We start from the raw sequence: 14,212 nt of genomic DNA on the forward strand, positions 1-14,212 counted from the left end.
AAGGCAGATTTTAAAAAGTGAAGTCATATGAACAAGATCACCTAGTGAGTAAGTGGTATCCCTGGCTCTGAACCCAGGCTTTGTTTCAGAATCCCATGCCATCTGATTATCTAACGAGAACTGAGGAAGTAAAGAAGACTGAAGAGTTTAGGACAGGTTAAGGATGCCCTACCTTTAGTCTCTAGGGAAGCTCTTAGGTCAACTGCTTCCCTCTCCTTACTGATAGCACTTTCAAACTCCAGCCTCCACCCCTGTCCTACCCATCGAAGAAGCTTCTACATTGTCCCTACCTCCTAGTCTAGCGCCTAGTCTTTAGAAACACACACCTCCTCTCCCCATCTCTTTCCTAGGAAGGTGTGGGAGAAGTGTGAACACAGATATTTAAGAGTTTTACTTAATAATTTGCCCTAGCAAATTATTACAGGCGGTGGCTTACACCTGTAATCTCAGCACTTTGGGAGGCTGAGGAGGGAGGATGACTTGAGCCTAGGAGTTTGAGACCACCTTGGGCAACATGGTGAAACCCCATCTCTACAAAAAATACAAAAATGAGCTGGGCACAGTGGCATGCACCTGTGGTCCCAGCTACTTAAGAGGCTGAGGTGGGAGGATCACTTGAGCCTGGGAGGTCTAGGCTGCAGTGAGCCATGACTGCACCACTGCACTCCAGCCTGGGGGACAGCAGAGATCCTGTCTCAAAAAACAGTAATAAAATAAAATAGAATGCTCTTCCCCTTCTTTGCTGGCCAATTCCTACTCATCTGTTAAAATCAAGCTTAGAGGTTACCTCTTTGATGACATCCTACCAAGTCTGATTGAGAACATCTCTGTGAGCATATAGTATTCTAACATATCTCTATCATCATACCATGAAATCATCAGGTCATGTAAGCTCCTTCAGGGAAGATAGGTATTCTTGATATCTAGCTATAGCACCCACTCCATGTCTGTTACATGCTTGTTGAACAAATGAATGCATTTCCACAATCCCGTTTTTCCCACGATAGAAGATGTTTTGTTTTTTTTTTTTTTTTTTTGAGACAGAGTTACTCTGTGGCGCAGGCTGGAGTGCAGTGGCATGATCTCAGCTCACTGCAACCTCCACTTCTGGGGTTCAAGCGATTCTCATGCTTCAGCCTCCTGAGTAGCTGGGATTACAGGCACGTGCCACCAGGTCTGGCTAATTTTTGTATTTGTTTTTAGTAGAGATGGAGTTTCACGATGTTGGCCAGGCTGGTCTCAAACTCCTGGCCTCAAGTGAACCGCCCACCTTGATCTCCCAAAGTGCTGGGATTATAGGAATGAGCCACTGTGCCCAGCTGAAGATGTTGGATTCTTTATCATTCCTCCCAGATACATCCTGACTGCATGTATCACTCAGGATAGTTGGAGGGGATTTGGTGCAGAAAACAGAAACCCCTGCAACTATCTTAGGGATACAAAGAATTAAGTGCTTACAAAATCCTTCAGAAAGTCTAGAGGAGCGGCCGGGCACGGTGGCTCATGCCTGTAATCCCAGCACTTTGGGAGGCCGAGGCAGGTGGATCACAAGGCCAAGAGATGGAGATCATCCTGGCCAACATGATGAAACCCTGTCTCTACTAAAAATACAAAATTTAGCTGGGTATGGTGGTGCACGCCTGTAGTCCCAGCTACTCGGGAGGCTGAGGCAGGAGAACCTCTTGAACCCGAGAGGCAGGGGTTTCAGTGAGCCGAGATCATGCCACTGCACTCCAGCCTGGTGACAGAGCAAGACTCCGTCTCAAAAAAAAAAAAAAAAAAAAAAAAAGAAAGAAAAAGAAAGAAAGTCTAGAGGAGCTAGCTTTGGGTTGAAACTCCAAGAATAACCACCGGAACATGGTAAGGGAAGCTGCTACCTCTACCACTGTCAGGGAGGGTGAAGCACCTGAAAGTCTCCACTAATTGGGTTTAAGAATAAGGGGCTGCAGCTGTGATCCAGGGAGCTGGCAGCTGTATCAGGACATTGCCACTGCTACACTCTGATGCAACCACCTCTCAATATTTGCAAAGCTAGAGACCTAACAGTATCACTGCAATAGGAACATGACACTTCTCTACAACCTTGCTTGGCCAGGAGAAATAGTCAAAGTAGCAGGGTGATGGCCTTTGTCTCACTTCTACATTCTATTATATATATTTTTTGAGACAGAGCCTCACTCTGTCATCTAGGCTGGAGTGCAGTGGCGCAATCACAGCTCACTACAGCTTTTAACTCCTGGGCTCACGCAATCCTCCCACCTCAGCCTCCCAAGTAGCTGGGACTACAGACATGTACCACCACACTGGCTAATTTAAAAAAAAAAAAAAAAAGTTTGTAATACAGGGTCCCATTGTGTTGTGCAGGCTGGTTTCAAACTCCTGGGCTCAAGCAACCATTCTGCCTCAGCCTCCCAAATTACTAGAATTACAGGTATGAGCCCAGCCTCACTTCTGCATTGGAAATCTCACCCAAGTACATGTGATTGGCTGTAAGGCATTCTGAGACATATAATCCTTAGCTTTTTAGCCTCTTCAGGAAAGTATGCTAAAAGGAGATGAAAATGGATGCTGAATGCTAACCAATCATATCTACCACATTGCTTGTCTGAAAATCCACCCAACTGTCTTACCATCCACAACTGAATCTTTTCCTCTACACCTACACCCCTTGCCCAGTACCTGCCCCAGTGGCTGGTTTAGTCTCTGATTCTTGCCCTTAGTCAGCTCCTTCATGCTACAGTTTGATATTTTCTGCAACTTGGTTTAGGCAAAATGTCTTAGCTATGATTCCAGAAGCACAATCCGTAAAAGAGCAATTGATATATTGGACTCTATCAGAATTAAAAATTAATACTATTTGAAAACTACTGTTAGGAGAACTAAAAACAAATCGCAAGCTAGGACCGGGAGGAAATATTGCAAATCACCTATCTGACAAAGGATTTGTATCCAGAGTATATAATGAACTCTCAAAACCTGGCTGGGCACAATGGCTCACGCCTGTAATCCCACCACTTTGGTGAGGCTAAGGCAGGCGAATCACTTGAGGTCAGGAGTTCGAGACTGGCCTGGCCAACATGATGAAACCTCGTCTCTACTAAAAAATTCAAAAATTAGCTGGGGGTGGTGGTGCGCGCCTGTAATCCCAGCTACTCGGGAGACTGAGGTGGGAGAATCACTTGAACCTGGGAAGTGGAGGTTGCAGTGAGCTGAGATTGCACCAATGCACTCCAACCTGAGTGACAGAATGAGACTCCATCTCAAAAAAGAAAAAGAAAACAAACACCCAACTCAATAGCAGCAGGTATTAAGCAGCCTCTGCAAAAAAGAAAAGAAAAAAAGAAAAAGAAAAGAATAAACAAAGAGCTCAATTAAAAATGGGTGCTTTTTCGTCTGGGCTGCCAACATGCCATCCAGACCGAGGAAGACCCGGAAATTACGGGGCCACGTGAGCCACGGCCACGGCCGCATAGGCAAGCACCGGAAGCACCCCGGAGGCTGCGGTAATGCTGGTGGTCTGCATCACCACCGGATCAACTTCGACAAATACCACCCAGGCTACTTTGGGAAAGTTGGTATGAGGCATTACCACTTAAAGAGGAACCAGAGCTTCTGCCCAACTGTCAACCTTGACAAATTGTGGACTTTGGTCAGTGAGCAGACACGGGTGAATGCTGCTAAAAACAAGACTGGGGCTGCTCCCATTATTGATGTGGTGCGATCCGGCTACTACAAAGTTCTGGGAAAAGGAAAGCTCCCAAAGCAGCCTGTCATCGTGAAGGCCAAATTCTTCAGCAGAAGAGCTGAGGAGAAGATTAAGGGTGTTGGGGGGGCCTGTGGCCTGGTGGCTTGAGGTCACATGGAGGGAGATTCATTAAATGCTGACTACTTTAAAAAAAAGAAAATGGGTAAGAAAAAAAAAAAATTCGGCCAGACACAGTGGCTCATGCCTATAATCTTGGCACTCTGAGAGGCCAAGGCTGGAGAATTGCTTGAGTTGCTTAAGTCCAGGAGTTGAGGACCAGACTGGGCAAAAATGGAATCCCATCTCTATAAAAAAATTAAAAATAAAGTTAGCCAGGTCCATGGCACACACCTGTAGTCCCAGCTACTCAGGAGGCTGAGGTGGGAGGATCACTTGAGTCCAGGAGTTTGAGACTGCAGTGAGCCATGATTGTACCACTTTACTCTAGCCTGGACAACAAAGTGAGACCCAGTCTCAAAAAATGATAGCAATTTTTCAAAAATTAAGTCTAAAATAAAGGCTGGGCATGGTGGCTCACGCCTGTAATCCCAGCACTTTGTGAGGCCGAGGCGGGTGGATCACGAGGTCAGGAGTTCGAGACCAGCCTGGCCAACATGGTGAAACCCCGTCTCTACTAAAAATATGAAAAATTAGCTGGGCGTGGTGGCGGGTGCCTGTAGTCCCAGCTACTTGGGAGGCTGAGGCAGAAGAATCGCTTGAACCTGGGAGGCGGAAGTTGCAGTGAGCCGAGATCGCACCATTGCACTCCAGACCGGGAGACAGTACGAGACAGCATCTCAAAAAATAAATAATAATAATAATTTTTAGCAGAGACAAGAGTTGCCAAGGTGGTCTCGAACTCCTGGCCTCAAGTGATCTCCCTGCCTGGGCCTCCTAAAGCTCTGAGTTTAAAGATATGAGCCGGCCAGGCACGGTGGCTCAAGCCTGTAATCCCAGCACTTTGGGAGGCCGAGATGGGCGGATCACGAGGTCAGGAGATCGAGACCATCCTGGCTAACACGATGAAACCCCGTCTCTACTAAAAAATACAAAAAACTAGCCGGGCGCGGTGGCGGGCGCCTGTAGTCCCAGCTACTCGGGAGGCTGAGGCAGGAGAATGGCGTAAACCTGGGAGGCGGAGCTTGCAGTGAGCTGAGATCCGGCCACTGCACTCCAGCCTGGGCGACAGAGCGAGACTCCGTCTCAAAAAAAATAAAATAAAATAAAATAAAATAAAGATATGAGCCACTGTGTAGGCCTAGAGCATTTTTCATATACGTATTTGCCACCTGTACATCTTTTTTTTTTTTTTGAGATGGAGTCTCACTCTATCGCCCAGGCTGGAGTGCAGTGGCATGATCTCAGCTCACTGCAACCTCTGCCTTCCGGGTTCAAGGATTCTCTTGCCTCAGACTCCTGAGTATTTGGGATTACAGGCACGTGCTACCACACCCGGCTAATTTTTGTATTTTTAGTAGACACTGGGTTTCACCATGTTGGTCAGGCTGGTCTCAATCTCCTGACCTCGTGATCTGCCTGCCTCACCTCCCAAAGTGCTGGGATTACAGGCATCAGCCACCACGCCTGTCCACCATCTGTACATCATCTTTGGTAAGCTGTCTGTTAAGGTATTTGGCCCATTTTAAATTTTTTATTTTATCTTCTTTCAGATCAAGTAAACAAAATGGCCCATTTTTTAAAAATAGAGTAGTTTGTTTCCGTACTGTCGAGTTTTAAGAGTTTTTTGTTTATTTTGGTTAATAGTACTTATGTCTTTAGCAAATATTTTCTCCCAGTCTGTAGCTTAATTTTTCGTTCTCTTGACAGTGTCTTTTGCAAAGCAGAAAATTTTCGTTTTAATGAAGTCAACCTTTATCAATTATTTCTTTCATAGGATTATACCTTTGGTGTTATATCTAAAAAGGAATCACCAAACCCAATGCCATCTACATTTTCTCCTATGTTATCTTATAGGAGTTTTATACTTTTGAGCATTTATACCCTTTGCCCACTTTTATGTTTGTTTTTTTTTTTCTTATTGATTTGTAGAAAGAACACTGTTTCAGGCCAGGCATGGTGGCTCACACCTGTAATCCCAGCACTTTGGGAGGCTGAGATGGGCGGATCACTTGAGGTCAGGAGTTCAAGACCAGCCTGGCCAACATAGTGAAACCCCGTCTCTACTAAAAATACAAACAAACAACAACAACAACAACAACAAAACAGCCGGGTGCAATAGCTCACACCTGTAATCCCAGCATTTTGGGAGGCTGAGGCAGGTGGATCACCTGAGGTCAGGAGTTCAAGACCAGCCTGGCCAACATGGTGAAACCCTGTCTCTACTAAAAATTAAAAAAAAAAAAAAATAGCCGGGCATGGTGGTGGGCGCCTATAATCCCAGCTACTTAGGAGGCTGAGGCAGGGAGAATCACTTGAACCTGGGAGGTGGAGGTTGCAGTGAGCAGAGAGTGTGCCACTGCACTCCAGCCCAGGCAACAGAACAAGACTCTGTCTCAAAACAAAAATAAATTAGCTGGGCACGTGGCATGTGCCTCTAATTTCAGCTACTCAGGAGGCTGAGGGAGGAGAATTGCTTGAACCCTATAGGGGGAGGCTGCAGTGAAGTGAACTGAGATCGGGCCACTGCACTCCAGCCTGGGCGACAGAGTGAGACTCTGTCTCAAAAAACAAACAAACAAACAAAAACACTAAGAACATGAATAGACAATTCTCAAAAGAAGATACACAAATGGCCAAAAAAAATATAAAAATTGTTCAACATAGGCCGGGCGCGGTGGCTCAAGCCTGTAATCCCAGCACTTTGGGAGGCCGAGACGGGCGGATCACGAGGTCAGGAGATCGAGACCATCCTGGCTAACATGGTGAAACCCCGTCTCTACTAAAAAATACAAAAAAAACTAGCTGGGCGAGGTGGCGGGCGCCTGTAGTCCCAGCTACACAGGAGGCTGAGGCAGGAGAATGGCGTAAACCTGGGAGGCGGAACTTGCAGTGAGCTGAGATCCGGCCACTGCACTCCAGCCTGGGCGACACAGCAAGACTCCGTCTCAAAAAAAAAAAAAAAAAAAAATTGTTCAACATCACTAATTATCAGGGAAATGCAAATCAAAACCACTGATTATCAGGGAAATGCAAATCAAATCCACTAATTATCAGGGAAATGCGATACCACCTTACTCCTGCAAGAATGGCCATAATCAAAAAATCAAAAATAACAGATTTGGCATGGATGTGGTAAAATGGGAACACTTTTACATTGTTGGTTGAATAGAACCACTATGGAAAACAGTGTGGAGAGTCCTTAAAGTGCTAAAAGTAGATCTATCATTTGATCCAGCAAACCCACTCCTGGGTGTCTACTCAGATGAAGTCATTATATGAAAAAGATACTGACACATACATGTTTATGGCAGCACAATTTGCAATTGCAAAAATATGGAACCAGACCAAATGCCCATCGATCAATGAGTGGAAAAAGAAAATAATACACACACACACACGCACACACACACACACACCATGGAATACTACTCAGCCATAAAAAGGAACTAAATAATTGTATTTGTAGCAACCTGGATGGAATTGGAGACCATTATTCTAAGTGAAGTAACTCAGGAATGGAAAATCAAACATCGTTATATTCTCCCTCATAAGTGGGAGCTAAGCTTTGAGGATACAAAGGCAGAAGAATGACACAGTTGGACTTTGTGGACTCGGGAAAGGGTAGGACAGAGGTGAGGGATAAAAGACTATACAGTGGTTACAATGTACACTGCTCTAGTGATGGGTGTACCAAAATCTCAGAAATCACCACTAAAAAACTTATTCATGTAACCAAATACCACCTATTCCCCCAAAACCTATTGAAATAAAAAATAAATAAATACAATTTTTAAAAAAGATAGTACACTCTTTCAGTATCTTTGCGACCCCAAACTTGGTGGCATAAAACAACCACCATTTTATTTGGCTCATAGATTTTACGCAACAGGAATTTGGACTGGGCACAGCAGGGTATCAGCTGGAGGGACTCAGATGACCAGAATAATCTGGAGTCTCTTTCATTCACATGTGTAGCATCTGGGCTAGGATGACTCAAAAGCTGGGTTTAGTTGGGATTGTTGACCTGAGCACCTAAAGATGGCCTCTTCAAGTGGCTTGGGCTCACAAGTTCATGGCTGGGTTCTAAGAGGAAGTATCCTAAGAACAAGCATGTTCCAAGAGACTTAGGCAGAAACTGAATAGCTTTTTATGACACAACCATGGAAGTCACACAGCATCACTTATTCTGTAGTCTGTTCATTGAAACAGCCACAAATTACCCACCTTCATGGAGAGAGGATATGGACTCAACTTCTCAATGAAATCTATGTCAAAGCATTGAAGATCATGTTTAAAAAACCATCTTGTGGGGGCCGGGCACGGTGGCTCAAGCCTGTAATCCCAGCACTTTGGGAGGCCGAGAAGGGTGGATCACGAGGTCAGGAGATCGAGACCATCCTGGCTAACACAGTGAAACCCCGTCTCTACTAAAAAATACAAAAAAAAAACTAGCCGGGCGAGGTGGTGGGCGCCTGTAGTCCCAGCTACTCGGGAGGCTGAGGCCAGAGAATGGCGTGAACCCGGGAGGCGGAGCTTGCAGTGAGCTGAGATCTGGCCACTGCACTCCAGCCTGGGCGACAGAGCAAGACTCCGCCTCAAAAAAAAAAAAAAAAAAAAAAAAAAAGGAACCCCGTCTCTACTGAAAATACAAAAATTAGCCAGGCATGGTGGGGGGCACCTGTAATCCCGGCTACTCGGGAGGCTGAAGCAGGGGAATCACTGGAACCTGGGAGGCAGAGGTTGCAGTAAGCCAAGATCGCACCACTGCACTCCAACCTGGGTGACAGAGTAAGACTCTGTCTCAAAAAAAAAAAAAAAAAAAAAGAAAGACAATAACAAATGTTGGCAAGGATTTGGATGGAGAAAGAATAATCCACATACTGTTAGAGGGAATGTATGTAAATTGGTATAGCCACTATAGAGAACAGTATGGAGATTCCTTAAAAAAATTAAAATAGAGCTACCCCATATGACCCAGCAATTTGAAATCTGTTTTGTGTGATATAAGTATAGCTACTACTGCTGGCTTATACATCCGAAAGAAAAGAAATCAGTGTATTGAAGAGATATCTGCACTCCCATATTTATTGCAGCACTATTCACAATAGCCAAGATATGGAATCAACTTAAGTGTCCATCAATAGACGAGTGAAAAAAGAAAATGTGGTACTAATACACAATGTAATATTATCACATCATAAAAAGAACGAAATTTTATTATTTGCAACAACATGGATGGAACTAGAGGACATTATGTAAAATGAAATAAACCAGACACAGAAAGACAAAAAATAAATAAATAAATAAAACCATCTCAAATGTGGCTTCTGATTCTACTGCTGAGAGAGTAACCAGGACTGGGAACAATTGAGGTACAGCATTTTATATGCATAGTCAAAAGATGTTTATTATCTGTAGGACATTGTTTAGAAATTTGCTCTACTATTTAATATGTGATAAATGATTAGTAAACATGTTTATCAGTGTAAAACTCATAGAATGACAAAAACAAAACAAAAAAAAAAACAAAAAAACCTACCTCAAACAGTTTTAATTTCCAGAAGTATGCTTTCCCCCATTTGGGGGAAGCATTAGCCTTCCAAGTATTTTATTTTTTCCATTTGAAAAATCAGTGTAAAAAATGGCAGTTGATGGCAACTCCATCCTTCTAGGTGCTCAAGTGGTGGCTTCAAATATTTTCTTAGATTCTTTGATATCCCACCTTCAAAAGGTATAGTCTAATTCCCTTCCCTTCGAAAGTAGACAAAACTCAGTAATGGAAACAGGGCCAGTCTTACAGTGTGTGGGTCCCCAGGCAAATTTTTTTTTATGAGATCCCATCTATATAAATGATTTGATTTAAACTGTATTACATTCTTAGATATGACACATAAAGCTCAAGCAGCACAGATTTTATCAAGCAACCAAAGAAAATGGATAAATTGGATTTCATCAATATTAAAAATGTTCTGGCTGGGCTCAGTGGCTCACGCCTGTAATCCCAGCACTTTGGGAGGCCAAGATGAGGGGATCACAAGGTCAGGAGTTCGAGGCTAGCCTGGTCAATATGGCGAAACCCTGACTGTATTAAAAATACAAAACAAAGGCTGGGCACAGTGGCTCACGCCTGTAATCCCAGCACTTTGGGAGGCCGAGGTGGGTGGATCATGGGGTCAGGAGATCGAGACCATCCTGGCGAACACGGTGAAACCCCATTTCTACTAAAAATACAAAAAAAAAATTAGTCGGGCGTGATGGTGGGCGCCTGCAGTCCCAGCTACTTGGGAGGCTGAGGCAGGAGAATTGCTTGAACCTGGGAGGCGGAGGTTGCAGTGAGCCAAGATTGCGCCACTGCACTCCAGCCTGGGTGACAGAGCAAGACTCCATCTCGGGGGGGAAAAAAAAAAAAAAAAAAGGGCCAGGCCCAGTGGCTCACGCCTGTAATCCCACCACTTTGGGTGGCTGAGGCAGGCGGATCACGAGGTCGGGAGATCAAGACCATCCTGGCTAACACGTGAAACCTTGCCTCTACTAAAAATGCAAAAAATTAGCTGGGCATGGTGGCTCGTGCCTGTAGTCCCAGCTACACAGGAGGCTGAGGCAGGAGAATAGCTTGAACCCAGGAGGTGGAGGTTGCAGTCAGCCGAGATTGTGCCACTGCACTCCAGCCTGGGCAACAGAGTGAGACTCTGTCTCAAAAATAAATAAATAAATAAAAGTTCTCATTTCAAAGAATCACTAAGAAGAACTTAAAAAACATCCCATGGAATGGGAGAAAAATATTTGCAAGCTATATATCTGGTAAGTATCCAGAATATATAAAGAACTCTTAATATCTCAACAATAAAAAGACAACCAAAAAAAAAAAAAAAAAAAAAAAAAAAAAAAAAAAAAAAAAAAAAAAAAAAAAAAAAAAAAAAAAAAAAAAAAAAAAAAAAAAAAAAAAAAAAAAAAAAAAAATAAAAAAAAAAAAAAAAAAAAAAAAAAAAAAAAAAAAAAAAAAAAAAAAAAAAAAAAAAAAAAAAAAAAAAAAAAAAAAAAAAAAAAAAAAAAAAAAAAAAAAAAAAAAAAAAAAAAAAAAAAAAAAAAAAAAAAAATAAAAAAAAAAAAAAAAAAAAAAAAAAAAAAAAAAAAAAAAAACAAGTAAAAAATAATGGGCAAAAGTCTTGAATAGACATTTCTCCAAAGAAAATATGCAATGGCCAATAAGATACTCAACATCGGCCGGGCGCGGAGGCTCACGCCTGTAATCCCAGCACTTTGGGAGGCTGAGACGGGCGAATCACGAGGTCAGGAGATCAAGACCATCCTGGCTAACACGGTGAAACCCTGTCTCTACTAAAAATACAAAAAAAATTAGCCAGGCGTAGTGGCGGGCGCCTGTAGTCCCAGCTACTCCGGAGGCTGAGGCAGGAGAATGGCGTGAACCCAGGAGGCGGAGCTTGCAGTGAGCCGAGATCGCGCCACGGGCACTCCAGCCTGGGCAACTGAGCAAGACTCTGTCTCAAAAAAAAAAAAAAGATACTCAATATCATTAGTCATTAGGGAAATGCAAAGCAAAAACACAGTGACATATCACTTCATATCTAATAAGATAGCTATAAACAAAACCATGGGTAATAAGGAATGTTGGCAAGGATGTAGAGAAATTAGTGACCAGAAACTGCTGATGAGAACATAAAATGGTACAGCAACTTTGGAAAACAGGTTGGCAATTCCTCAAAAAGTTAAATCTAAACTTATCATATGGCCAGGCACGGTGGCTCATGCCTGTAACCCCAGCACTTTGGGAGGCGAGGCAGGCAGATCACCTGAGTTCGGGAGTTCGAGACCAGCCTGGCCAACATGGCAAAACCCCATCTCTACTAAAAATACAAGAAAATTAGCTGGGCCTGGTGGCAGGCGTCTGTAATCCTGGCTACTTGGGAGGCTGAGGCAGGAGAATTGCTTGAACCCAGGAGGCAGAAGTTGCAGTGAGCCGAGATTGCACCATTGCACTTCAGCCTTGGCGACAGTGAGACTCTGTCTCAAAAATAAAATAAAATAAAGTTACCATATGATCCAGCAACTCTACTCCTAGGTATATATCCAAAATAAATGAAAGCATATGTCCACACAAAAATTTGTACATGAATGCTCATAGCAGCATTATTCATAAAAGCCAAAAAGTGGAAATAACCCATATATCCATCATTGGACATTTAAAGTGAGTGGACAAACTAAATGTAGTATAGTCATACAATGGAATATGATTCAGCCATAAAAAGGAATGAAATACTGATACATGCTACAACATAGATGAACTTTAAAATATTATGCTAAGTTAAAGAAGTCAGATACCAAAAGCTACATATTGTATGATTCTATGAAATTTCCAGGATAGGCAAATCTAGAGACAGAAAGGAAATTAGTAATTGTTGGGGTTGTGGAGAAAGAGAGAAGGAAATTAACCCTGCTAATGAATGGAGGGATTTTTTTGGAGTGTAATAAAAACGTTTTGAGGGCTGGGCATGGTGGCTCATGCCTGTAATCCCAGAATTTTGGGACATCAAGGCTAGAGGATTGATTGAGTCCAGGAGTTCAAGACCAGCATAGGCAACATAGTGAGACCCTGTCTCTACAAAATTTAAAAAAATTTATTTTAATTAGCCAGGTATGGTGGTGCACACCTGTAGTCCCAGCTACTTGGGAGGCTGAGGTGGGAGGATTGCTTGAACCCAGGAGGTCAACGCTGCAGTAAGCCATTATTGTACCACTGTACTCTAACCTGGGCAACAGAGCGACTCCCTGTCTCAAATATTTTAATGTTAAAAATATTTTTAAAATGAAAATAAGGTTCTGGAATTAGTGGTGATTGCACAATCTTGGGAATATTCTAAAAATGACTAAAACGTACACTTTAAAAGGGTGAATTTCACATTGGGAGGCTGAAACAGGAGGATCACTTGAGTCCAGGAGTTGGAGACCAGCCTGGGCAACATGGCGAGATCCCATCTCTACAGAAAAAAAAAAAAATTTGTTTTGTTTTGTTTTTGAGATGGAGTCTTGCTCTGTCGCCAGGCTGGAGTGCAGTGGCACCATCTCGGCTCATTGCAACCTCTGACTCCCTGGTTCAAACGATCCTCCTGCCTCAGCCTCCCAAGTAGTTGGGATTACAGGCACACTCCACCACGCCCAGCTAATTTTTGTATTTTTAGTAGAGATGGGGTTTTGCCATGTTGGCCAGGATGGTCTCGATCTCCTGACCTTGTGATCCATTTGTCTCAGCCTCCCAAAGTGCTGGGATTACAAGTGTGAGCCACTGCGCCTGGCCAAAAAAAAAATGTTTTAAATTGCAAGGCATGGTGGTACACACCTGTGGTTCCTGCTACTCGGGAGGCTGTGGCAGGAGGATTGCTAGAGCCCAGGAGTTCAAGGCTGCAGTGAGCCATGTTTGCACCACTGCACTCCAGCCTGGGTGACAGAGCGAGACCCTACCTCAATTAAAAAAATAACTGGGCCGGTAATTTATAATAATTAAACAATAAATGGTATTTTTTTTTTTTTTTTTTTCTGAGACAGACTCTCACTCTGTCACCCAGGCTGGGGGTAGAGTAGCACAATCTTGGCTTATTGCAATCTCCACCTACTGGGTTCAAGTGATTCTGGTGCCTCAGCCATCTGAGTAACAGGGATTACAGGTGTGTGCCACCATGCCCAGCTAATTGTTGTATTTTTAGTAGAGATGGGGTTTCACTACATTTTCCAGGCTGGTCTCAAACTGCTGGCCTCAAGTTATCCACTCACCTTGGCCTCTCAAAGTGCTGGGATTACAGGTGTGAGCCAATACACCTGGCCTAATTGGTAAATTTTATGATACGTGAATTATGTCTCAATTTTTAAATTTATTACAAATACATTTTAAATATTTTAAATGTATTAAAAAATTATAAATGTAAACAAAAGTTTATGAGGCTATGTGAAGCATAATGACATATAGCAAAATGATATATCAATGAAGACTTAGAATAATGGGTAGAAAAGAGGTATCAGCTTATTGTCCATATCAGAGCATATGATGATTCTTCATAGTGTGCAGGTACCACCTTTTCTTGTTCAGGTCCAAAAATCATGTTCTTCATGTTCTTTATTGTCAAATGTGCCATTCCTGGCTAATTTTATATCTCCCACCAAGAGAAAAAGGTAGTAACTCTGTTATTATAATTCCATGGGTCTTTGGAACCTGTTTGTATTGAAACAATATAGACATTTTTGTTTCTGGAGTTCCTTAATACTCTTGGTTACAACATTACTCATGATACATTATTCATGATGTTGTCCATGACTCTCTCAAAAATTATTATTGTG

At 42.9% G+C, this 14,212-nt stretch overlaps 2 protein-coding genes across 2 annotated transcripts in view; one reads left to right on the top strand and one right to left on the bottom strand.

Moving 5' to 3' along the window:
* FMNL3 (formin like 3) overlaps positions 1-14,212 on the bottom strand; it is a 95,789-nt gene that overhangs the window by 76,939 nt on the left and 4,638 nt on the right. The window lies entirely within an intron of this gene.
* LOC126930843 (60S ribosomal protein L27a-like) lies at positions 3,381-3,921 on the top strand. Its single transcript, XM_050748388.1, has one exon. The coding sequence runs from the start codon at positions 3,407-3,409 to the stop codon at positions 3,851-3,853; it is 447 nt and encodes a 148-aa protein (XP_050604345.1). The 5' UTR covers positions 3,381-3,406; the 3' UTR covers positions 3,854-3,921.

This window comes from Macaca thibetana, chromosome 11 (assembly GCF_024542745.1).
Source record: "Macaca thibetana thibetana isolate TM-01 chromosome 11, ASM2454274v1, whole genome shotgun sequence".
Classification (NCBI taxonomy): Eukaryota; Metazoa; Chordata; class Mammalia; order Primates; family Cercopithecidae; genus Macaca; species Macaca thibetana.